The sequence below is a fragment of the Malaya genurostris genome, chromosome 2 (assembly GCF_030247185.1).
Source record: "Malaya genurostris strain Urasoe2022 chromosome 2, Malgen_1.1, whole genome shotgun sequence".
NCBI classification, from domain to species: domain Eukaryota; kingdom Metazoa; phylum Arthropoda; class Insecta; order Diptera; family Culicidae; genus Malaya; species Malaya genurostris.
The window spans coordinates 124,578,393-124,605,319 of record NC_080571.1 but is presented as its reverse complement, the minus strand read 5'-3'; the positions used below and the strand labels follow the sequence as shown (position 1 = coordinate 124,605,319).

The following is a 26,927-nucleotide window of genomic DNA, read 5'->3' as shown; positions in this document are numbered from 1 at the left end:
TGTGAAACCCAATTGGGATACGTTCACTCCACTTAACTTCTACTTCTATAACACTGGTTATAGGAACCGGTAGTATGAAAATAAAACATAAAAAGAGCTCAGTTAAGCCCTACCGGCCTCTCCAACCCCGGATGTTGGAGCGTAATGCAATCAACATTTCACTCACAATCGAAAGGTATCATAATATACGGTTTGATACAACGCATACATACATACATGTATAAATATATACAGGCACCAAGGCATACTGACGTACACACATATATACATACATATACACACATGTGTACATACATATACATATTTACAAATATGTATTTCACACGCAAATATTGTAACATTGATTAAATAGTAAATTCTAATAGATAATAATTCTAATAGATAAATTCGAATAGATTTTAACTAAATTCATTGTGCCAATAGTCATTTCATTAATAGAGTCACCATATTATTCTACCGATTACTCGACTTTCAATAAATGAATTGTGATGAAATCAAATACAAAATCTTTGCTTCATCTCTGATAAGCAATACCGCATAAAAGTAGTTCAGAAAATGTACGATATCGCTGTTATAGCGACGCGAAATACTCCTAACCTCATCTCACTTTCGAAGTCAATCTATCGAACAGACACAACAGATCTCGCTCTAACCAATGGTTTTTTCATATATGAAATGACTAATGAATTTGAGATGAATAGGGGTGCCGTCACCCATTTTCTATCTCTTTTATTGGTCGATCGTTAGTCCTGAGCTGAAACGGTGGCCTTTATTACCGTTCTTGCATTCCACTTCACTTATACTTCACTCACATATCACCTCATCCATCAGATCCCACACGAGCACGACACAACCTCACAGAATAAACGTCAAAGATGAACTTAATTCACCATTCAACTTTTCCGTTATCGTGTGAAACCTGAGTGGGGTACGTTCATTTCGCTTAATTTCCACTTCACATCGGTAATAAGGGCCGGTAGTATGAAAATGAAACATAAAAAAAGAGCTCAGTTAAGCCCTACCGGCCTCTCCAACCCCGGATGTTGGAGCGTATTGCAATCAACATCTTATTCAAATCGTTTCATACCTCACTCAATAAACTCAATAATTAAACTAAAAGTTATAACACATATTTATATTAAATTGTAACAATAATTAATCGTATCTGATGATGTTTGCAATACCGTCAAGCCCATCAACCATGGAGGGAAAATTCTAAAATATAATAATAATATAATAATAATAATAATAATAATAATAATAATAATAATAATAATAATAATAATAATAATAATAATAATAATAATGGAATAAACAACATAGTTATATGTTGCAATATACTAAGATAAATGTTGCACTTTATGATGAGCTTTAACTTTAAGCCATTTCGTACCCTCTCATTCTGCTACTAACGCAGAAGGCGATAGCACCCAGTCGCCGCCGTTCTATTAACCAAATGTCATCATAGACACACGGGGAGGCATGAGATAAGATCTTGTGAGGACTTAGTTATCCATTTGACGACCACCTTTATGACTATTTCTGAAGAGCAAGAAATACCTGTGCCAAGTTTTATAGCAATTCGTGTATTAGTTCCGGAGTTATGCCTTTACAAACATTACACTCTCTTTTTTAGAGGCACTTACTACATCCTCTCCCCACGAATATCCTTATAATCATATCTAAGTTGTGCAAAAAGTATCTATGGTCTACAAAAAGTACCGATTCTCGTCAAATTAGATAATTTTTCAATGACCCGCTTTGTTAAGGACACTTGCTACGCTCCCTCTCCCGTAAAATTTTCCTTATAACCATCTCTGAAGAGCAAGGAGTACATTGGCCAAGTTTGATATCAATCCGTTAAGTAGTTTCGGAGTTATGTCATTACAAAGAGTATACCCCCCTTTTTAAAGGCACTTGCTACATCTATTCCCCATATAATCATATGTAATATATGTAAAATGTTTCTATTCCCGCCCTGTTATTGACTTTTGCCAAACTCCCTCCCCTATACAAATATCCAAGGACCATCTTTGAAATGTAAGAAATACCTGTGCCAAGTTTGGTTGCAATCCGTTCAGTAGTTCAGAAGTTATGGCGTTAGAATGCAGAGATCATTCTTTGTAATCGCATCACGTAAGAACGAATGGACGGATTTACATTATTCTTTTTTTGTTTGATCAGTTTTTACCACCACCGGGTTCGTAAATCAAAAAAATTAGGAAAACTATCTATGATTCCTAGATTGATTGATGCTCAGTATTTCGCTCTTGAAGAAAAGAATACTAGATCGTTGGGAAGTTGCGCGCAACGAGCAGTTTTGGGTGGAGATTGTTTGATCCATGCGATTCGTCATTTTGAAACACGTGTTTAATAAAGTATCACAATCATTGTTTGCATATGACTGTTCTTGCTATATCGTAAGCAGGATAAAAAGTTGTGATATCGTTTACCAGTAGATTCATTGTGTGCAATGTAATCAGTTAGATGAATAATGTTGACCATCGTGGGCTTGAGTTGAACGAATCAAATTATAGAACGATATCAATGAAAGGATTCTGCTGTTGAAATAATGAGGTCAAATAAAGAGCACACTACAGTTCGTTCAGTCGCTTCGGGTACAAGGATGGATTACTTAAAAACGGACTGCTTAGGGTGCTATTCATTACATTTGTAAGTTGCCTAAACCAAATCATTCCATTTTCAGAAAATTGGATTACTTGACCAATTACCAAATATAAATGGTGAATATCATATATGAAGGGAAGCGTTTTATTCATTGGCTTGAACGATAAGAAGAATACTGGTATAATCACTCCTCATGTTCACTCCGCTGGAACTGAAAATTGCTCATTTTTTCATATAATTTTTTATGATATTGTTTCAAAGGATCGAACTCAACCATTCGTTAATTGTAGATCGAGTACTAAGCAAAATGATGTGGTGATTCGACTAATGAGACGACTATTGATACAATCATTAAACGAATTCAGTGTTTATGTAAAAGTTAATGGACACAAGAATAAACAGAAGAATGTTTAATATTAAATAAAATTTTCTAACAAGTAACAATAAGAGAAATAGCAGAAACATGATGTGGGAACTTATTAGTGAGCTTGGTATTCTATCGGTTTAGTTGTGTACTAATACAAAGCCAATATCGAACAGGATTGAGTATAGCGCTTAGATACCTGAGATTATATTCACCCCTCCCCTCTTTCTTTACTTATGGTAGCTATCCTGTTGAAAGGTTTGATGTATTATTTGGACATCAATATTATCGGATCAGTCCAAAACTCTCGAACAAACCAAAGGGAACCTGTCAGAGCAAAATTGGAATGAATGAAAGCTCTCCTACGATACATATATTCTTCAATGGAAATTTTACCATGCTGATGCATTATTATCAGTTTTACCACTTTTCATCACCGATTTTGTCCTTTGGCAATCGTGCATCCTCATTACTGGAAATAATTGGGACACCGTTCATTATCATAGCCAAGTGTTCCTTCGGATGGGCTTTACGCATATGAGTTTCGACCACAGTTTCATTGCCATGCACATTCAGACAAACGGGACATGATGATTCTGCCTCTTCTGAATTGTCTGAGTTTTTTCTTAGCCCTAGAGCTTCTTCCAGTTGACTGCGATCTAGATTAAGTTCCTTTATACCTACACGGCGTCTCTGGTCCCACTCCTCCCGATGCGACCATCGTTCATGCGAACCAGCGTAATCTTTACTGTCGTAAACCTTCGGACAGAACCTGCATTTAAAGGGTTTGTTTGAATGTACTTTAGCAATATGACTCTGTGGAGTAAATAGAAATAAAACAGTTTCATTTAATATATTACTATTGCTTTTAACTCACTTTCACCATATACATCTTTATAGTTTTGCCACAAATGTCGCAAGGGACCGTAGTATCGTCACAAGTCAGTTGGTGCTTTTTGAGGGCCATTCGGCTCATCTGTTTGCCACATTTGTCACAGGCAAGCAACACATCATCGTGTATAAGCTGACAGTGATATTTGAAATAGTTTGCCTTCACACTGCAATTGATAATTATTTTTTAAACTGTTACTAAGAGCCCTTATTATTCCACAATACATGTGATTACAATCTGGACATATTATTTTATCATCCGATCCGACAATTTTATGCGATTTCGTATGTTTATCCAGTGCATACAACGATTGAAAGTCTTTATTGCACTTGAAGCAGGTATACTTATTTTTCTCTTGTTGCTTCTTTATGAATTCTCTTCTTCGTGCTCGCTTTGCTTCATGCTCTTCAAGATGTTGCTCCATGTCATCCTTAAGAATACTGCAAAACTTTGAAAATTAGAAATTGTTTTCCTTTGTTTACAATATTAATAGCTACGCCTTTTGACATTGTTTGCACGCTTCATATTTTTCACCTAGTTCAATCAATTCTCGATTTTTGTCGCGTTCGGTTTCATGAGTTTTTATGTGCTCTATCATCTCGTCCGGTGAATAACTGAAAGAATTTGTTTAATATTGGTTGTGTCAGACACTTTACAGTTATTGGTTAATAGGTAGATGTCATCACACACATGAATCTAGCAAATTTAAAACGAACCAATATCTGCTTGACACAAAATAAATAATGGTACTTTTCATACAACGATTAACGGCAATGAGCATTCCGTGTACTACACTTTTATAACTGATATAGGATCTACTATCGGCCAGCAAAACTTAATAATCGGATCCATACGCTAAAACAGATATTGCTGTTTCGTTGAGCCAAGTTTCCGAACAGTACTCCGAGTTTGAATAGCATAGTAAACGGAAATGCAAAGTGGTTACTGATCACTAATAACTTACAAATTCTTGCAGATATAACAGGAATGTCTTTTCTGTTCCTTCAGATCATCATCCTTGTTGGTATGAATTGCTTCAGCGATCATAGGTTCCTGGTTCTTGTTTGAAGAATCTTTAGTGAGTGCTTTTTCAGTATCACGTTTGATATTAGATGCTACCGAACATATGTTTTTGTGGTCAACTGATTTAATAGGTGAAAATCTACAAATGTGTTTTCATAATTTTTATATCATACACAGGGATGTAAGAACACTACCTTTGCTTGTATTCTTTGTAGTTTAATTTTACTTTGTGTGCTTCCTGAAGATGCTGAATAATCCTATTTTTTCTAAACATGACCAATTCACAAATTATACATTGGAAATAGTCGGCAGATAATACTTTGAACAGTTTTCTGTTCTTTACTTTCGAAGTTATGGAAATAGAACCTTCCACTTTAGGTGTTCGATTATCGGAAGCAGCAGCAAGGATAGCATTGTTTTTTTCAGTTGGGAAGTTCTGTTGAATGCGCAATATCAACTCATAAAAGCAGTAAAATTCTTCGATTGATTTACTGCATTTACTACAAATCACCTCACTGTTTACGTTCAGAATCTGAGGAAACATATTCAAAGAAATTCATCTATTTCCGTTAACTTGTTTTAGAAGGTTTACACATAAACAACATAATTTCGAGGCTCGGAAAATTGATTGAAGTATGTGATGGTTATCGTTTGAAATAAAGCTGTTACTTACCGTGTTAAATAAAGCATTGATGGCTGTGCCACTTCTTGAATCTATAGGTTTAAGAGATGTTGACTCTAAGCAAAGTATGCATTTAAGTCCCACATCTACACGGTCCAGTGGAACCGCCGTTGGATTTTTTTGATTAATTTGGTGCGGTTGATTTGTAGCCGGTGCCATTGTTATTGGAACTGTATTGGCTGTTGGAAAACTGAGGTTAACATTTTTCTCAGTAATTCCTTTAATTGAACAGCTGTCTTTGATCAACGAGATAATGTTGTACAAATCGAAATGAGCTACAAGCAAAAAAAAAACTGGGTTGAACAGTTTTATGATTCATTTTGTACTCACCAACATGATCAGTGAAGTTCAACTTTTTTTCTAATGCAATTGTAGGAATCCAATCAACATTTTCTACATCTGTTAAATCAGCCATCTTTCCTAAAGAAGACATTCCAAAATAGTCATAATAAAAATATTGCAGTATAACTAACCTGACACAAAATGCCGGGGACATATTTTTAGTTTACTGAAGTCAAACTGTTTCCAACTGTCAGGTTGATCAACGACTTGCAACCACAAAAGCAGACGCTTTTCGGACAAAACACGATTTATATAACTGGTCATGTCCAGCTTAGGGAATTCAAACGATTGCATATTGTTGGAAATAATGGATCCACTATTGATGCAACCTTTAATAACACAAAGCTGTTGAAAGGTAGATTATCAGAAGGGTTTGGCTTTAGTCATAAATATAAACTTACGGTCTCTTGAGAACATTTTCTTTGCTGGTAATACTCCTGCATTCTTCGCCGCACTTTGAGTGGATTGTCAGGTAATCTTGGATCAAGTTTCAACCAAGGCAGCCAATCTGGATGTTTCTTATCATGTGTTTCGGCCGGATGCTTGAAAAAAAAGTGATCGCTACAAACTCTATAGCTCGTATCATTTTTAGTTACACGGCAAAGTTTTTTCCAATGGTGTGATCTCTCTTTTAATAGAGCTGAGTTCTTTGCATTCGACTGAGGAATATGATAGAAATTTCTGACAAAAGTAACGTTTTTATTAGGGCAGTTAGGTATAGAACAATAATTGTTCATCGCTCCAGAGTAATGTATCGCGTGGTCTTAAACTCGATCAGATTAATTTTCAACTGAATTAAGAATAAAATAATTCGCGCAGAAAAAAATTGAATAAGTATTTGAAAACAAATGATATAAACAATTTTGACAATAGTATACGATTTCTACACCGGAGATGCCAAGTAAAAATTTCTAATATCTTCAGGCAGGGTTGCAAATGTCTGTGTATCCGAAAAAATGTCTGCAGCATCCCTCTTAGAAAAAAAAGTTCTATGGTGGTCCTTCATTGGTCCAATACGTTGGATCATTGGTCCAATGAACGTCCAATCAATCGTTCAACGGGAGGCCAACACGGGACCTTCGTTTGCCGATTTTAAAACAGACAGTTGAACCGAATGCAATTTTTTTCGTTCAAAAACCCGGCAGACAGAGGTCCATTGTTCGGAACTTGTAGAAATAAACCTCTTTGTATCAGCAGTTTACCCAAAGACTAACAGACAGGACACTCAAATTAGATTCTTCAATCATTTTACGGTCATTCCGAATATTCCTTTAGTTGGGACAGTACTCGCATATGGCATGATGGCGCCATGTTATCCTATCAAAAGCATCCTGTCTGTCATCTAGACTGTGTTTACTTTTTTCATTTACCAACAGAGTTGCCACGACGACACGACCAGGCAATCCGAAGAAAAATTGGCAATGAAACTGTCTGTTAATGATTCACCGCCAGTTACCGCAAATATAACGACCCCTTGATAATGATAAAAATAATCTTCTTGAGCAACACTGTTTAGGTTGCTACGAATTAGTTACCAAGGAGTTCCAAAGTAAATAAACAAACAATTTAAAAAAAACGCAAAAGATCGCGAATGGTACACATTTTTACAGATTTTGTTTAATACTTCAGTAACTTCTACTGTGAAATCCAAAGAAGGTCATCTTTCCATTGTACGCAATGGAAAAGCTAACTAGTCAACATGTTCTAGCTGCATGCGGTGGTGGACTCGCAAAGACAAGAGTTGCAAATGGTTTCGTAAAAAGTCAAATTCATGATCGAGAAATATAAACAATTTATCGATCGAGCGTTTTTTAATGTTTTAACGGTAATGATATAGAATACGGATACAAAAATAGAAAATGATGTAGTATACGGATAAAAAAAAAAATAAATTTGTTCCCGACGGTCTGGATTGAATTCTCGAATATATCTAGGCCAGCCCGCGCCCTGAGTCAAACATAGGTGCCCCCATTCTCGTTCGATACAATGGCGCTCCCATTTCGGGAAGGTCCCGGTACAACGGTTATTCAGGGTAGAACGTGTACGATCGCTATCCTCCACAATACGGGCACTATGACCGGTACACACTTGGCAGTAGCTTCAAAAGAGATAGACGCATCGATCGACGTGATTCACGAAATCACGTTCCGCATCATCGTACATAGGAGGTCCAATCATTTCGACTATTTAGTCGTAATTAAGGGTTTCCTTCAGGAGCCGAACCTCCGCTTGAGTTCCCGGTTTGAATACGTTAACGCACAAAATCTACTTCATAAGCTCGTGCGCCTCGATGATCAGCTGATGTGACTTGCGATCAGTCACGATAACAAGATGTTCCGAATAGGGATTTTCCGCATACGAATTTTCTTCGCTTTTCTCGGCAAGCGAAATAAGACCAACGGATTCATTTATACAGAAGTATTTCATCTGCAATGAAGGGTAAAATAGAGTTAATGTCCTTGGTAAATTGATGAGTCATAGCTAGTACGAGCGAATATGCCCTGCTAGCAACTTTGTTCTAATCAATCCTGCAAATAGCTGCTATATGTCTGCCTTTTCGGGGTGTTTTGGGCGAAAGTCAATGCTAAGCTGGTCCTATTATTTTTGGTTCACAAAAATCCGCATTTCTTCTGATTCACAGAAACAATTTGTTTTTGTTTTGAGATTATTTATATAGTACGTTCCATTAAAAAATATACGTAGCCATGGTTCTGGTAATTGTTATCTAAAATCAACAGTTTTCGACTTTTGTTGCCAGTTTCAATAGATTTTCAAGCAACTTCGTTTTGACATTACCAGTTACTGAGGGGTAGTTAAATTATCGATACAGTTTAGATAGACGAGTGGCAGGTCGTGTCGTCGGTTGCCTTTCATACAGAATGACCTGTAGTGTATTGATTTGTATACATCCATGAGAATTTCATGCAGGATACAGATTTAATACATATTGCCAAAACTATATACAGAATTGTGTCTACTTCTCATCCTTCAACGCAATACAAAATCAAACCAGTGTTGTTACAATATCTACTTACTTCGTGTCAATCAAAAATAGTCTAGATGAACAATGTTGAGAAAAATAAATGGTTTCTTTCCAACATACCTAAAAATCTTAAATATATTATCAACGTAATCCAATAATTTATTGTTACGATTCATTTTTAAATATTATGATGAAATCAGGCATCCCTGTAAGCAGCTGATCGGTGTTGACAAACGAGAGGGAACCATCTAGTAAAAAAACTTTTACATAACACAATGGGTGTATCGATAATAAATAGTTCGCGCAGTACAATATAGGTGGAACTGGTGCATCACAAAAAATTATTTTTATAAAAATTTACTCATACTGTCATGTCTGTTAGTCTGTGGTTTACCTTTAGCAGATCAAAGCTATAGACGTTAAAATTTATTGGTATTAATAAATGTAGGGTAATTTAGTATTTTGAAACTTACATTTGTTTGTTTCCCCTTTTTAATTTAACCTTCTTCTCACCTCCTTAGCGCAATTATTCAAGTTGATTCGAATTAAACTACGAATTACATTGTTTTCCGTCTACAATGATACGTATTTTATAACCTTTCCTATTGAGGAATCCAGTATAGAAATCATATTTAACAATAAACTTTAAACTCACAGCTTCCAAAGATATAAATTCCTTTGTCGTGCAAAGTCACGAGAAACCTCATGTACCAGTCGCTTACAACCCACTTAGAAAAAAAAAAAACGTTCATCGATGGTCCTTCATTGGTCCAATACGTTGGATCATTAGTCCAATGAAAGTCCAATCAATCGTTCAACGGGAGGCCAACACGGGCCCTTCGTTTGCCGATTTTGAAACAGACCGTTGAACCGAATGCCATTTTTTTCGTTCAACAAACCCGGCAGACAAAAGTCCATTGTTGAGCCATTTTTAACATGAGGAGTTGGACACCGTTGGACTAGTTTTACTGCAGAATTTCTGAAGTTTTTTCCACTTATTTGTTTAAACTAACACTACATACCTGCACAATACTTCTACTTCACGTATAAAAACAACAAATTTTCTTTCTATGTTAAGGTAACACTTAATTTTCACACTATTTTTACAAGAGAAAAAACAACAACAAACCGTTCCAGCAAATTGAACGAATATTTCGTGCAATATGTCGTTCAACAAGCGCTTAAAGACCAACAAAATTGAACGGTCTGCTGATAGGGAATCCACGTTATGGTCCAAGAAACTATCTTTAACTATCTCTTGAAACTAATATGTTCTCCTTCTATCTACGATTTATTTTTCATTATTTCCTCTATCTGACATTTGCTGCTAATTTACATCGTTTCACTTCTTACTTTGCCCTCCTCACTTTGTTTGTTGTCATGCCTTATCCGCACTATCATACCTCACTCATGAGGGACATCTCTGCATCTGTATTCCCGCAGTGCAGGCGCCCGGGGGGTCTAACATCCATTGTTGAACCATTTATAATATGAGGAATTGGAGCCCCGTTGGGCTAATTTTATTGGAGAATTTCTGAAGCTTTTAAAACTTTTTTTTTTAAACTATTACCTGTACAGTTGTTCTACTTCCCGTAAAATAACAACCAATTTTCTTTCGTTTTTCTTTTTTTTCTAGGAGGGTAGATACAATAAAAGATATTCACGATAAAATACATAGGCCCTCTAATCCTAGGACAGGACCTGACAATTGTTAATCCACTTTTAGGACCAATTTCGGACCAGCTCGTGATTGGTTGAAACTGACATAAGCAAGTACAAGTTGTTGAAATCAAGATTACTGCAGGGTGGTAGAAAAAGTGTTGTCAGTATCGTCGGTAACAATGTAGCTTGATATTGGATATTTTATTTTTCGGGTCATCTTTTCAAAATTATTGATTTCAAAAGGATTTAAGTTCAATTTGTTTTTAAATTCTGTCAATGCGGAAAGTATACGAGTACATTTAACAATCACTGGATGATACAAAGAGAAAGCCTGAAATCACGAAGTGTGATATGGACGAGAATATTGATTATGTTGGTTGAGAATAGCACCCAATCTTTGGATACTTCTGTATGTTATTATTTTTCTCAAATAGAATATGTTGAATACTTTAGTTAATAAAGCTGCAAGAATTAATTACTCAAAATTGAGTGTTTTAGAAAATTTTTATTAAGCTGTTTCAACTAAACGTTTTCTTCTAAACAAACATCTGATCAAAATGAATCCAGAGCTATATTTTTGACCGATATAACATTTGTCTAAGTGTTTTCAAATGATAAATAATTACATGTTATAAGGGGAGAAAGTTTTCAGAATGAACAATTATTTCTACTGGCAACAGTGATCGCGAGGCATTTATTATTTACAGCAGGGAGCAACCGGAATAAGAAGAGAAATATTTTGCTGGAAAAAGAAGCCAGTTGTCTGGTCCTGTCCTAGCTCTAATCGATCTTTCAAAACGCTCCACTACGTTCCACTAAGTTCCACCTAAGACAAGGCCTGACAACTAGCTTCTTATTCTTCTTTCCGAATCATGCTTCTCGTCATTTTCGCCCTGTGGAATGAATACCAACGTATCGGCTACAGTGTAGCCATATTTACAGATTTTTTAATAACTTTATGCTAAGAAAAAACTGTTTATTAAATTTAAATTTTTAGACTCGGTTTTTAATTTGAAATAAACATGAAAAACCTGTTTTAATCCACCTAGTGGTGTAATGATGCCTTTCTCATGTACATATAACATTGTGGTATTCTATTTTAAATTTTACTCTTCGATTTTTGAAAGAAACCAAGAGATTGGTTATGCATAACATGTTTGTTGCATCCGAAAATATTTTAAGTGACGGTGTACAATATTGAACACACTTTACCCTATAACTCCGGAACCGGAAGTCGGATTCGGATGAAATTCAGGAATTCCGTATGGGACCACTAGACCTTCCATTTGAATCTAAGTTTGTGGAAAACGGTCAAACCATCGCTGAGAAAAGTGAGTGAGATCTGCTTTGGTATATATGACCACTATTTCCGGTACTTCCGGAACCGGATACCGGGAACCAGGATAGCCGGAATCGGTTTGTTTAGTTGCCTACTGATAATGACTATCGATTTGTGTAGTTTTGAGACCAGTTTAAATTTTTTTACGTTTTTTGTTTCGCCGGTTTAAGGACGGTGTACAATATTGAACACACTTTACCCTATAATTCCAGAACCGGAAGTCGGATCCGGATGAAATTCAGGAATTCCGTATGGAACCGGAAGACCTTTCATTTGAATCTAAGTTTGTGGAAATCGGTCAAAGCATCGCTGAGAAAAGTGAGTGAGATCTGTTTTGGTATATATGACTACTATTTCCGGTACTTCCGGAACCGGATACCGGGAACCAGGATAGCCATAATCGGTTTGTTTAGTTGCCTACTGATAATAACTATCGATTTGTGTAGTTTTGAGATCAGTTTAGGAATTTTTTTACGTTTTTCGTTTCGTCGGTTTAAGTGACGGTGTACAATATGTAATACACTTTATCCTATAACTCCGGAACCGGAAGTCGGATCCGGATGAAATTCAGGAATTCCGTATGAGACTACAAGACCTTTCATTTGAATCTAAGTTTGTGGAAATCGGTAAAACCATCGTTGAGAAAAGTGAGTGAGATCCATTTTGATATATATATGACCACTATTTCCGGTACTTCCGGAACCGAATACCGGGAACCAGGATAGCCGGAATCGGTTTGTTTAGTTGCCTACTGATAATAACTATCGATTTGTGTAGTTTTGAGACCAGTTTAGAATTTTTTTTACGTTCTTTGTTTCGCCGGTTTAAATGACGGTGTACTATATGTAATACACTTTACCCTATAACTCCGGAACCGGAAGTCGGATCCGGATGAAATTCAGGAATTCCGTATGGGACCACAAGACCTTTCATTTGAATCTAAGTTTGTGGAAATCGGTAAAACCATCGTTGAGAAAAGTGAGTGAGTGACCATTTTGGTATATATGACCACTATTTCCGGTACTTCCGGAACCGGATACCGGGAGCCAGGATAGCCGGAATCGGTTTGTTTAGTTGCCTACTGATAATGACTATCGATTTGTGTAGTTTTGAGACCAGTTTAGAAAATTTTTTACGTTTTTTGTTTCGCCGGATTATGTGAGGGTGTACAATATGTAATACACTTTACCCTATAACTCCGGAACCGGAAGTCGGATCCGGATGAAATTCAGGAATTCCGTATGGGACTACGAGACCTTGCATTCGATTCTAAGTTTGTCAAAATCGGTTCAGCTATTTCCGAGAAAACCTAGTGAGATTATTTGACCAATAATCTCACTAGGTTTTTCGGGCCAATTTTCACTAGTCGGTTTTTCAAGTGATTGCATAACCTTTCTATATGAGAAAGGCAAAATGTTTGGCGATTGCATTTTATTATATATTAATGCTTAAAAACAATTAATTGAGCTTTGATGACAAAACACGAAATATCTCATGTTGAACGCAAAATCGAATCCATTGTTGACGTATTACCGGATCTTTTGGAAACCGGAAAATTTCAAGTTTGGATAGAAATTCTTAGTGTGACCACAGTGTGGAACACAACATTTCATTCTTCTTGTAAAATTAAACACACTTTCGAGTTTACACTAATTTAACAAATCTTTTTTGGTTACACTTTTATTCACTAAAAAGAAAAACGGCTTGATGCTAATTTTAGGTACACAGTGCTGCCAATATAAACATTTATTTCAAATGAGATTGGAAAAAAGTGAAACATTCTCTGAAAATTTTCATTTTCATTGGTGAGCTAAAATTATACATTTTAATAAACTTGTTTTCTGATTTTCTTTATACTTGGCATCATTGCTCGCGTTCCCTGCAAAAGTTTTTTCTTTGCACATGTGCGGTAGCAACATCAAAATCAGCCAATCAGAAACTGGTTCATTTTGGAACAAAAGCAGCCCCCCCAGTTGTCAGGTCTTGTCTTAGAGTTCCACTACGTTCCGGAACGATGACAAAATCCTTCTGTCTGATATAGAAATATTCCCTAAGTGTTAAAGATCACTTTTTTCTATGTCGCATAAACCACACGAGAACTCGATCGCAATAAAACAAAAACAAACTTATCATTTCAACCAACAGTAAATGAAAAATCTAGTGTGTGGTAAATGTTGCATCCAAAATTTTGTCTCATGTGAGAGCGGCATCCAAATCGCAGTTGCACCTCGTGTCGATCGTGGGGACATCTGCAAGTGCTCGCCACGTTGAATGAGTGAATTTTGCACACAATTCTTATGCGAGCCTATATATCTGTTTTCTGTGGTTAATGTAAAGCTTATAGGTTAGCACAGTGCAATTCAAATGGTTCAAAATTGCCCCATGGATCGATTGTTATCTGCATACAACAGGCTTGAAGCCAAAATGTTTGATTCTCTGGTTCCATTTCGCTTTTAGATGCTGCACACTTAAATTTTTTAGCTGAGTCTCGCAAAAAAAATGCCAAGATTCGCACAGCCGAGTAATCAGCAATCATCTCGGCAAAAATAAAATAACTGAGCATCTCGGCACCCTCAAATTTGACAAACGTCAAATATTGCCGAAATCGCCAGCATAAGATTTACTATTTGCTCAGTGAAACGTTCGCTGAATATTCGGCAATCCAATAAAACGAAAAAATGAAAAAAACAAATTACCGAATCATCAGTAATTAAAAATCTAGTAATTTCTAAACATTATAAACACACCATTCAGGATCAAAAATTCATTTTATTAACACTTAAAGGAGGCTTACAAATTTGTTGCCAGTAGTGCTTAAAGCCTCTACCTTAAAGCATGTAGCATAATAAAAAGCGGCGTTTCCGGATGCGGCCATCTTGAGTTGAGCTGGAAATATGAAAATAAAAATAAATATACAAAAATTTTCAATGTTTAATGATGCATATACGGTATTGTTCAAAAAATAAACTTACTTTGATCTATTGAATTTGTCCATGCATTGGGTTATTTTTTCGCATATCCCTCAAAGTTTTGTCTCGAGGACTCTTTCAGCCCCGTGTTGGGTGTTTTTCCCTTATAATGTGATCTGATAAAGTCGCTTTTTATAAAGCGAAACAGGTCACTATATTTATTCAATATTTTTACTTGCAAGTGGTTCCACGTTTCTTCGAAGATTATCCATTTTTTCACTAGAGAATTTCATCAGAAAATAATCGCGCAATGCGAAGCGAAAATGTAATGCGGCAATAAATGACAGCTGTCGTGCTGAATCTCGGCAACAGCTAGCGCATATTCCGAAATCTCGGCAAACGTCTCTGCTGATGTCGGCATATCTGTTGTTTACTGATAAATTCAGCAAGCAATTATGCCAAATTTCGGCAAAGTGAAGCATTTTACCGAAATATCAGTGAATGCATTTAACGAAGTTCAGAAACATGCGTATTGATTACTGAGCAATTAGTAAATTTAGGTGTTGCTGATCAGTTTCGGCATTTTATTATGCCGAGCTCAAGAAATGGTTTTAAGTGTGTGTGTGTTTAAGCAATATTCATATTTTGCAGTAACGCCAACATAATTAAACTGATTCGTAAGAATATAATCAAACTACAATAAGCAATTTCCTTTTGATTCAAAGTCAAATTATCGGTTGTATAGAGGACTCAATTATAATTTTATTGAATACCAACTTATAACTTATGAATTTTAGCATCAGACAGAATCATAATCATATACTGTGCGCTTCAAAATGATATGAACATAGCTTAACATATTGTTTAAAACAATGCCACCATAACAAAAAGCGTTGGTTTCAGGATGTAGCATCCATAGCAGGGAGTTGAAAATTGCCGCTGACGACACGATCGCATCGCTACGGTCGGACCGATATTGTGCCCACTCGGCCAATGCGGCTCGACAGAATTCACTGGGGAAAAACATTTTATTTCAGTGTAATTGTGGAATTGGAATATTTTGACAGCTGGTTGCAATTACCGGGTAATTTTTCAAAAGGGCGTATAAGCAAGTGGCAGTTACTCTTTAATCACTCTCTCTTTCGATTATTGTGATGTGATTAAAAAGATTTTCTTTGATATCACTATCAAAGATAAATAATAAAGACATGTATGTGCTTATAAATATTTTTGAAAAATGTGGTTCGTTCTCGGTACCTTCTGAAATGACCGCACTCACCGCTTGGTGGAGCGCGAGATTAATTGCATTGTTATCATTTCAACCAAAGTGTGCCATAAAATCTCAATATATACAAATGAGCTACCGAATCGAAAGGGTTCTCACGGTTTGACATTAGCATTATGAGTGTATGATGGGAACTCAGCAGTGCAACCAATTTATCACCATTGGTGCCAGTTTCACGGAGGACCGTAGATGTGCGCCAAAAAAAGATCGTGACTGTCATGTCTGGAAATTCGTTTGTGTCACTATTCTGTTTGAAAGTCGAAAGTTTCGGGTATCATTTCATGCAAAGAGTTGAGTGATAAACATGGAAACCGCTTGAAAATTAATAGAAGAGAAAGTAAACAAAAAGAAACTGTCACTTGCGTATACGCCCTTTTGAAAAATCACTTGAGAATTTGCAGATTCAGGAATAAGTTGTTTAGAAAATTACAGATAAACACAGACAAAAAATACAATTTATAATAGAATCTACATATAATGGAAGAGCAAGTGGATCAAATTTTGGATAGATTGTGAGTAAGATGTAAGTATAATTACGCTCCAGTTTTGTTAAGAAGTTTACCATTTATCCATAGAATGTCAACACCGAAAAACATAGGATGTCTACTGGCGAATAATCAAGGATTGTGCATTGGCGGTATTTATTTTTTTATTTGTTCTATAAAACGTAGTAAATTACTAAATTTTCAGTACGTGGCAGTGCTTCAGATAAATCCGCCGGTATAATTGTGGCTATTTCTGAGCAGGCGGCAAAATTAGATCCAAACTGTAATGCTCCAGTTGTTTCGCTGGACGTAGGAGATAAGTAAGAAGTTTTTATACAAATTACTGATATTATCTATAACGTAGATTTACTTCTAGGCAATGCATAATTCATAAAAATGGTATCACAGGAGCAATTTTCAAAGAAGTGTAGTTATATTAACGATTTGTATAGTTGATATATAAGCATGTTTCGTTCATATTCATAATAAATAAACGTGACCAAGATTCGTTTTCAACAATCAAAAGTTTTTCTTACTTGAATATTTGAGATGCAATAATGATTTAAGAATAACAATACCCTGCCCTGTATCAACTTGGTCATGATACATGTCAATTGTGAGTCAGTGTCAATATCATAAATTGTGTTTTAAGGAATGAATATGTCATTGCTATGAATTTCATAAGTCATGCTTATGAAGTTCATATGTGTGCTTATTAAATGCATAAGTCTTCAATGAAATCAAATTTGTGTTGGTTCTTAAGTCACAACTTATGAAATTATTAAGTTTTTTTCTTAGGTGTGCATAAGGAGATCGAAACACCTTCTATTAAAATTATCAGGTTTGAATACTTGTACATGCATTATTTATACGCTACTATTCACGATATGTACTTCTCTATACGCACATATACACATCAAAACAGTCAATGTTTCTACAATAAATAAATCTGAACAGTCATGTACCCAGAGGTGGGCCCGGGCCCCTCCCGAAATCAAAAACAGATATAAAATTATCTAGAAGTTCTAAGGCATGTGTTGCAGAAATAACAAGGCAGTAATATATTATATTAATATTAATATCTCTATAGAAAAATTATTTTCTCTAATTTTTAATATTTTGAGTATATGAAACAGTTACTCCTGAATAACTCAACTAACCAAAAGTTCGGATAAAGGGGACTGATTTGGGTTAAGCAGCTTTCAAAGTTTATCAATAGCATTCTAAGCAGCCCATTTGTTAAGTAATTATCCACACTTGAAAGTTCGCACGACGCAACCGAACGAACTTATAAGCTGCTTCTAGAATACATTGTTCAGCTTCTATGTAGCGAGAAAGTTCACACGGATCTTGTTCTTAGAAAGTTGTTATGTACTTTCAAGTTCTCAAAAGTTCCGCGTGTACATTTAAGAAGCAAGAAAGTGGATATTTTAATATCGTTTTCGTTGATTGATCAGAGTAGCCCGAGAGCTGACCCAGAGTCATCCAAACAATTTTCGAGATGTTTGTTTTAGCAATCTTCCCAGACTTCCCAGTAATTCTACGACTTTTGATAATGTACCCTCAGGAGCTTTTACTGGAATCGTCGCTAATGAGCACGAACTTTTTTCCCGTTAGCGGCCCTTACACGATCATTAGCGGACCTTACACGATCATTAAAAGTGTCATTACTAAGTAATGACACTTCTGCTCAAACGCTCGTCATTACTGCATTACTGTACATCATTACTTTTTAGCATTACACGTTCATTATTAATGATGAGTATTTGTATCTACTCCAGTAATAGCAATAGCAATATTTTTATTTTCGTTTAGCTGAAAATAAATTTGATTTGCCATTGAAACGTTAAGTTTAATGAAATATTAACAATATAAATCTACACTTTGTCATTTTTTCGCGTATAGTTCTGAAGATGTTCAGCACTTCCACAAAAAAATAAGAAGAAGAAATAATGTTGGTAATGATGGAAAATCCGGAATTCCATCATTACTCGTGTCATTACTGAACTCGTAGACCTTACACGATCATTAAAAAAAGCCATTACTTTTTAGTAATGACACTTTTAATGATCGTGTAAGGGCCGCTATACACAGGAAATAATTCGCACGCTAGCATTATATGCAAAGTATTTGAACTATCACTACTTGTAGAACATATGAAATTCATGTAAACATACACTTAACTCATAAAAGAAGTGCAAAACCTGTAGATGTTTAGTGGAAATTATACTACATTTATCTGAAATGCACATCAAAACGATAAGATATATCGTAATCTCTAGATTCTATACGAATTTCATATGAATGTCACATTGTTTTCCACATAGATTTCAATTGGAGCACGGTTGACCGAATGAAGTGTTTTGCACATACATTTGTGCTGTACTCATTTTCACTAGAAAATAAAGTGTTTTCCGGTGAACGGCCAAAATGATAAAAGCCGGGGTAAAATAAATGATAAAAAAAATGAAGTGTTTAACACATGTAGTTCGATTCAACAGCAAAACACATCACATCCAAAGAAAGAACACATCAAAACTAAGTGAAAAATATCAAATCGGGTTGGTTATGTATTGAAATGAAAAAGCACATTAAATAGAAGTGCAATTGACATATGAATCGATCGTACAGTTCAGTCATGTACTTCACGTACAGAGTCACGTACTTCATCTTGATTATACAGGCCCGTGCGCAGGAATCATTCAAGGGGGGGGGGGGGGGGGTTACCTAGAGAGGATTCAAGAGAGCGTTAAAAAGAGTGGAAGGGGGGGGGGGGGGGGCTCAAGGGGGTGGTGATTCAAGGGAGGGAGGAGTTTTGAAAAAGTGGGGAAGGCGCAAAAGTTATTTGCACATATACATAATAAGTACTCTATTGTTCATAGAACTAGATGTTGAAAAATCTTCCATGGGGGCGTTAAAATCCCCAAGAACCTCCCCCCCCCCCCTGCGCACGGGTCTGTCATAATAAGTTCTAAGTTCATCGGGCATAGTGACGAACTCGAACTCATATTCTGACCAAACTTTTGATGAGTGCTACACCAGTGGTATCGGTGCAGAAAAAGTGTAGCACTTGTGTAGTGCAATTGGTAAAAACGAACGGTTTCAGTGCAGCTTTCGCTACACCGGTGTAGTGCAATTTAAAAACGAAAACGACATTAGAACGATACCACAGAGAACAGACATCCAAGTAGAGATTCAAACTTGTTTAATAAATTTAACGGTTGTTTTAAAAAGCAATCCCCAAGTAGCAATTCTTCAGTAGAGGCGCTTCGAGCAGCCCAGTAATCCCTTATGGGCTCTTGCTTTCGAGCTTTCATACAATGGTAATTCATGTGTGCAAAGTCGTGCGCAACGGTGAATTTTAACGGATTTTTACTTGTATGCTTGTATGCGGTACTTTCCTCGAAGGAATATCAGAATCAAATCCTATTTCAAGCGCTAATTGAAAACCTGTTTACCGAGCCTTTGCTTCAGTAGTAACAATTTCATCGTTATTAGGTAATCTGTTTTTGTTAGTGATATCCAAAGAGGCATTTAATCGTGAAAACGCAAGATTTTTCTGTTGTCTTTCCGTGATGTCTCTTTTAGTATGTATTTTATTGAGACGAGCTTTAAACCCTTGCATCGTGAAATTCACTACAGTAGATGTTGTGAACATAAAAGAACGAGCGTCTCTGAAGATTTATTCGCAAGTTTTCCTGCAGAAATGTTATAGCGAATTCCAAATTAGTTGTTCTGCACAGAATGACGAAATTTATCAATGTGTGTGCATTTATTTTCAGTCCCCAGTAGGCATTAGTTGTTAGGCTGATGTCAGAGTGAGCGCATAACGTGGACTGAAGCGAAGCGATTCAATGTGTTCGGATCACGATAAATAAACCAATTTTTTGAAGCAGTTTTCTTGAGCGCAGTTCAAACTGTAAATTGTGTATTTATTAGTAACTATCATTTAAGAAAAAGTTGTGAAATCTTACAGAAAATAGCCTTCTATCTAGCACGTGATCCTTAATTCGTAGACCGTACTGTTATTTATCAAACCCTAGTTTTTAGGATTAAATTTTAATTAAGGAAATTCATTTCATATTTTGTAACTTACTTCTTGAAACTCGAGATAATTCATAGATTATATGTAGGAATTCGTTGTTATAATTTTTCTGAACACTTCTCCGCAATCAAATTACCAAATGAAATCTTTATGTTTACATATGATGAATATGATGAATTAAATTAATAATGTTGTAATATTACAATTACTAAATATCTTCAAAGGGCACAGTTATTACTGTCGGAAACTAACTGGATTGAAACTTTATATCAAAATGAGACTTTTCGCACTTCGCTGTACGCTGAGCGAAACTATTGATTTAACACTTTCCATCTTCCAGTTGTCATTCTAACGTTAAATCAATATCGCTTTCCTACATGCTAATTACTGCTATCCAGTGGTGCCAACAACCCCCGACCCGTAATTCTTAGTCATGTCCGTGGACTGGACAGATTTACGTCTAATATCTAGCACCGCCAACTTAGACAACGGCCGCATAAATCTTCGCTTATTCGTTTAAACCATAACTTGTCGGACGCGCCCATCTTGCCGATGATCAGCTCTTCCACAATACCACGAGTCCAGACTTTTTTGCTGTTGTTTACCAAGTAAACCAGGTCACCCGTCTCTATTGGCACTTGTTCGTCATGCCATTTTGTCGGATGATTAATAGTTGGGAGATACTCCTTCAGGTACCTTGACCAAAGTTGGTCTGCTAAGTGTTGAGATCTCTCATAATCATCTCGTAGTGCTTCAGCTTCATACGTTGCTTGCGATTCTATAGTGCGTATTTCAGATGGGTATCCTCGCAAAAAATGATTTGGAGTGATCGAAGCCGATTCAGCTGGCTTTTGGGGGATATATGTTAAAGGACGTGAATTAATTATATCCTCAGCCTCTCATAGGGTCGTCAGTCAATCGTCTACCGTCATCAAAAACCTTCAGTGCCTCTTTAACCGACTTAACGAGTCTTTCCCAACAGCCTCCCATATGAGGGGCGACTGGTGGATTAAAATTCTAACGTGTTCTGGCGTCTGTGACGACTTCTGCGCAGTCGTATTGAATTTGCTGAATGTGGCGGAGAATTTCTTTATTAGCTCCGATTAGATTAGGTCCATTGTCCGAGAAAATTTCGCTAGGAAATCATCTGCGGCAGATAAATCGTCGAATCGCCATTATACAAGACTGTGTTGTTAAACTATGTGAAACTTCTAGATTAACCGCTCTCGTTGTTAAGCACGTAAACAGTGCAATCCACCGTTTCTCTTTCATTCTTCCTACGGTGACGTAAATGGGCCCTAGATAGTCCAACCCAACGATACTGAATGATCGCCGAAACGGCGTTATACGTTGTACTGGAAGCGGAGCCATTTTTGGAATCACGGGTTTACATGTGTGGACTTTACACCACACACAATCAGCGATGTCAGATCTACGGAAATCTCCGTAGATCTACGGATTCGAACATTTTCTACGGATCTACGGATCCGTAGACAAAATCTACGGAAATTGGATTTTTTCTACGGAAATCTACAGAAATTACAATTTATCAACGGAGAACTACGGAAACTAGTTTTGTCTGGCGAGCAAAAAAAAAAAGCTTTTCACCGTGAGAGCTTCCGAGAAAAATGCCAATCTACGGAAACGACACTACTACTATCTGGCATCGTTGCACACAATCCTTCATTAGCATGTTGACAGCAGCTCGAAGACGCGGTATATAAAAACGTTGCCGAATTTCATTTACGGCAGTTTCTCGGTTACCGTGTCCGAATTTACGATGATAGTGATCAATCAGTTTTTCATTTAAAGGATGTCGGTCGGGAAGTATTACTGGAAATCGCATTTCAAAGGGTAGAAATTCAGCTTTTGCCGCTCTTTCATCCATTTTAATTATTCCAGAATCGATAAGAATCTCGATTTTTAATCAATGTTTAGTTTATTTAGTTCATCTGGAAAGGCGTCACGTTGAGCCATGCAAAGTAAAACTTCTTCAGCTTTTCTATACTCCTCGTGATTTAAACCCGTTCTAATAGCTGGAACTAGAGAAGTAATTGGACGCTTCAGCACTTTAGCTTTGCAGTTGGTCACGAAGCGAATAGCGCAAGCAATTGTTCTTACTGAAAAATTCCAACAAGAGATGATGGATAAAGAATTGTGGAAACTTAATATCGTCATAAAGAAAATACGGTCGAAGCTCATAAACTACCTCTGCTGGCGGCAATTGCATCGTCTGTCTCTCTGAGAACGTTGGGTCCTTGGAACCAATAACTGTCGGGTTGTATTTGAGGCCCTCTTCCCCATTTTGTGAGAACGTCAGCTATTATAAACGCCACAAATTGTTTATATTTTCGTTGATCAGACTGTATCCACGAAAGTACCGTCGAGGAATCAGACCATAGAAAATATTTCTTTATGTCCAGCGAATGACTCTATTTTATTGTGTTCAACAATTGCGAATCAAGGACGGCCGCCTGGAGTTCTAATCGGGGAACGGTGAGTTGTTTCAAAGGAGCTACCTTGGTCTTAGCCATGAACAGCGCAAAACATGGTCCCTTTTGAGTTTGAAGAACGCAACGCAACCATATGCAGACTCACTTGCATGCACATATTTGTGAACTGGAGAGAGTTTGTGTATGCAGGAAGAGCATCTTTGAAATAAAACCGAGGTATCCTGATCGTCTCAACCAATGGAAACAAGCTGGTCCATTGTACCCACTTTCCGTAGGAATTGTCGTCGATTGTTTCATCCCAAGCACATCCCAACCGCCACAAGTCTTGGATGATCATTTTTCCAAACACAATGAAAGAAGCTAACAATCCCAATGGATCAAACATACTCATAACAATGCTTAACCGCTCTTTTCGTCGGACGATTTTCACCGTATACAAACGGTTGTAGCTCCTCGTGCAATTCGATGGAAAACAAATACGTCGCCCCGTGGGTCCCAAATAATACCTAGGACTCTTTTGCGTTTCGTTTATTTGTCACGGTTGAAATGTATCTACACAGCATTTGTACAGCTAGTTGTCTTAGAAATTCCGGTTCATTGGAAAACCAATTTCGAATGACGAATCCTGCTTTGGCGTGCACGTACTTGACCTGTTTTGCCCTTGTTACCGCTTCATCGATGGTTTCTATGATGTCGAAATAGTCATCGATATAATGTTTATTAAATATGGCGTCTGCCGCGTCTGGGTATCGTTCAGCGTAATCAGCAGCATTCATATTTGTTGTGATATAAAACGAGGTGGATTCACAACAAACAAATATATTTTATTTAAAACAACTAAAATATTATATACATTAAAATGTGACTTCTACTGCGAGCCATGATCGGAAGTAAAGTGTCGTAACGATGACAGCTGTGCGTGTTTCCTGCACGGTAACGTCAACGGGCTTTTGACAGTCATCAAAAGCTGTGAGCTACCGGCTGAACAGTGTTGCCGTTAGTGTGGTCCTCCCAACATCTCCCCTTTTAATAGAGATGATAAGGATCATACCTCACGGGTACTCTTCTAGTCCGCGAAGAGTGGCGTGAGATTACCGCTTCTTGTTGACTGTTTGCTCTCGTTGTGCGTGTATGGGAACGTTGAACAATCTCCCTAGACTCGGTATTCTGGGGAATTGAGTTCTTTGTTTCCGTTGTTTGAGTTTCCAGAATAATCTCTTGAGACTCTTGAGACGCCTGCTCAAGTGGTGCTGGACGAAGTCCCCAGGTATCTAAAAGAATATTCAGGGGAATATCGGTTGACTGCTGCTTGACTGAAGTTTCAGCTCCATAGCGCCTTCGTAGTTGGTTGCAGTGAGACCTGATAAGGTTCTGCTCTGATGATAACCACACGTTGTAGATTACCCGATCAACTCGTTCTAGCACCTGTCCGGGCTCCCAAGTCCAAGTATTGTTGCGATGAACTTTGGCCCAAACCGATTCACCAATCAAATATTTCCGACTTTTGGTACCATGCTTCCGGTTGAACTGTTCTTCTTGCTTGGAGTCTGCTGATTTGTAATACGCTGTAGGAGGCTTCAACAGGTCCAAGGATGTTCGCAATCGTCTGCCCAGCAACAATTCTGCTGGTGTCTTACCTTCCGGTGCACTACGGCATGGTGTGGAGCGATAACAAAGAAGGAAAGTATCAATTGCTTCCCGAAGGCTCTCTCCCCCCGTCATAATTTTTCTGAGTGTCCGTTTGAATGTGTCCACAAAACGTTCAGCCAGTCCATTTGATTGTGGATGATACGGTGGTGTTTTCAAATGAAGAATGCCGTTGTTGGTGCAATAGCTTTCGAAGTTCTCACTGGTAAACTGCGTGCCATTGTCTGTAATTAACGTTTCCGGCATGCCATGCCTCGAAAAAATTTCTCTAAACATGGTTAACGTTGCGGCCGTGGTGATTCGTTTAGTAGGAATAACTTCCGGCCATCTGCTGTACGCGTCCACAACAATCAGGTAGTAGATTCCATCTACTGGTCCGGCGAAATCGCAATGCACTCGCTGCCATGGTTGCTGTGGAAGAGGCCAACTTTCTAGCTTGGTCTTGCTGTTAGTTTTCGCTGCTTCAGCACACTTATTGCAGGAGCGAACAACCTGAGCTATCTGTTCATCGATACCAGGCCAGTACACGTAATTACGCGCTAACGATCTCATTCGTTCCACACCTGGATGTCCTTTATGCAATTGATGAAGTACTCGATTCCTAAATTTGGTTGGGATGACTATCCGTTCTCCGTACATCAAACAGCTTGAAAATACTGAAAGACTATCTCGACGCTGTTGAAACTGATGCAACTGTGGATCGCTGAGATCGGATCTATTAGTAGGCCATCTGGATTGCACGTAACTAATAACTGTCTTAAGAAGTGAGTCTGCTTGCGTTTCATCTTGGATCATCTTGAATGTGACTGGTAACACTTCTAAAGATTGTTCAAAACTGTGCTTGACTGATTCTTCCAACTCGATCGATGCGATGACATACTCTTCATTAGGCCGAATGTGATTGTTGATCAGCCGCGAAAGAACGTCTGCGTACCCAAAGCTTTCTGTTCTGACGTACTGAATGGTGAAGTTATATAATAGTAACGTCAGTGCCCACCGCTGCAGTCTGTTTGCAGTGTACACAGGAATACCTTTTTTGCTTCCGAAAATCGATAACAACGGTTTGTGATCCGTTTCGAGTATGAAACTTCGACCAAATATCATGCGATGAAAACGCGTTACGGCGAAGATGAGAGCGAGTCCCTCCTTTTCTATTTGACTATAGTTGGTTTCAGCTGGAGTGAGACTACGTGAAGCATATGAAATTGCTTTAATTGTTCCATCCGGAAATTTATGAGCTATGCGTGCACCGATTCCTTGCTGGGATGCATCCGCTGACACCACAATGTCGAGTTTTGGATTGTAGTGTGTCAACGCGAGCGGCGACTGCAGAATTTTACGAAATCTGTCAAATGAACGCTGACATGCTTCCGACCAGATCCACTTTGAACCCGTTCTGAGTAGTTCATCCATCGGGAACCGAAGGTTGCGCATTTCCGGAATGTACTTTGCATAGTAATTGACAGCACCCAGATACGAACGCAACGATGGAACATCATGTGGCGGTGGCATGCTTGCTACGGCTGCTGATTTGTCTGGATCTGGCTTTATTCCATCGCTATCAAGTATCTGTCCGAGGTACTTGATTTGTGACATTTGAAAACTGCATTTTTCAATCCTCACTGTGAAACCATACTCTCCGAGTCGACGCAGAGTTTGATGTAAATTGTGGTCATGCTCTTCTTGTGTACGGCCACCGACTAAAATGTTGTCTAGATAACCACATGTTCCGTTGAGATCGCTGACCATTGTGTCCACCAACTGCTGAAACACTCCCGGAGCTGACTTGATGCCCGGAGTTAGACGGGTGTAACGAAACAATCCCTTATGTGTGTTGATGGTGAGAAGGTACTGGTCGCGTGTATCAATCTCTACTTGAAGGTAAGCATCTGACAAGTCGATGTGACTAAACAGTTTACATCCCGCCATTTTCGCAAATATGTCCTCAGGCAATGGTAGCGGGTACTGGTTGGACTCTAAATTACTGTTTAGTCCAGTAGAGAAATCAGCACAAATACGCACGGCTCCGTTTGGCTTCCGTACTACCACAATTGGTGCTGCCCAGTCTGAATGGTCAACTGGAACAAGAATACCAAGATCCTGAAGCCGCTGAATTTCATTTTCCACAGCGCTTTGCATGCTGTACGCCACGGGTCGTTTGGGGCGAAATATAGGCTTAGGATCTCCT

At 37.7% G+C, this 26,927-nt stretch overlaps 3 protein-coding genes across 5 annotated transcripts; 1 reads left to right on the top strand and 2 right to left on the bottom strand.

Moving 5' to 3' along the window:
• Positions 1-1,361: 1,361 nt before the first annotated feature.
• LOC131430811 (uncharacterized) lies at positions 1,362-6,821 on the bottom strand. 3 transcript variants are annotated; one of them, XM_058596023.1, is made up of 12 exons: positions 6,528-6,821; positions 6,333-6,473; positions 6,063-6,276; positions 5,920-6,009; positions 5,581-5,864; positions 5,102-5,439; positions 4,849-5,046; positions 4,382-4,498; positions 4,109-4,324; positions 3,870-4,050; positions 3,389-3,808; positions 1,362-3,319 (listed from the first exon to the last, which is right to left on the bottom strand). In XM_058596023.1, the coding sequence occupies exons 1-11, from the start codon at positions 6,666-6,668 to the stop codon at positions 3,413-3,415; spliced, it is 2,316 nt and encodes a 771-aa protein (XP_058452006.1). In that variant the 5' UTR covers positions 6,669-6,821; the 3' UTR covers positions 1,362-3,319; positions 3,389-3,412. The 3 variants fall into 3 exon arrangements, with proteins under 3 accessions (XP_058452006.1, XP_058452003.1, XP_058452005.1); XM_058596020.1 differs by having other exon boundaries at positions 6,333-6,821; XM_058596022.1 differs by lacking the exon at positions 1,362-3,319 and having other exon boundaries at positions 3,334-3,808; positions 6,333-6,821.
• Positions 6,822-16,462: 9,641 nt separating this feature from the next.
• Positions 16,463-17,119, top strand: LOC131431003 (ragulator complex protein LAMTOR5). The gene is made up of 4 exons (XM_058596351.1): positions 16,463-16,621; positions 16,685-16,746; positions 16,800-16,914; positions 16,971-17,119. Exons 1-4 carry the CDS (start codon positions 16,587-16,589, stop codon positions 17,023-17,025), a joined length of 267 nt encoding a protein of 88 aa, XP_058452334.1. The 5' UTR covers positions 16,463-16,586; the 3' UTR covers positions 17,026-17,119.
• A 3,987-nt stretch (positions 17,120-21,106) lies between these two features.
• Positions 21,107-26,878, bottom strand: LOC131428804 (uncharacterized protein K02A2.6-like). Its single transcript, XM_058592845.1, has 2 exons — positions 24,188-26,878; positions 21,107-21,487 (listed from the first exon to the last, which is right to left on the bottom strand). The coding sequence occupies exons 1-2, from the start codon at positions 26,876-26,878 to the stop codon at positions 21,107-21,109; spliced, it is 3,072 nt and encodes a 1,023-aa protein (XP_058448828.1).
• Positions 26,879-26,927: the final 49 nt, after the last annotated feature.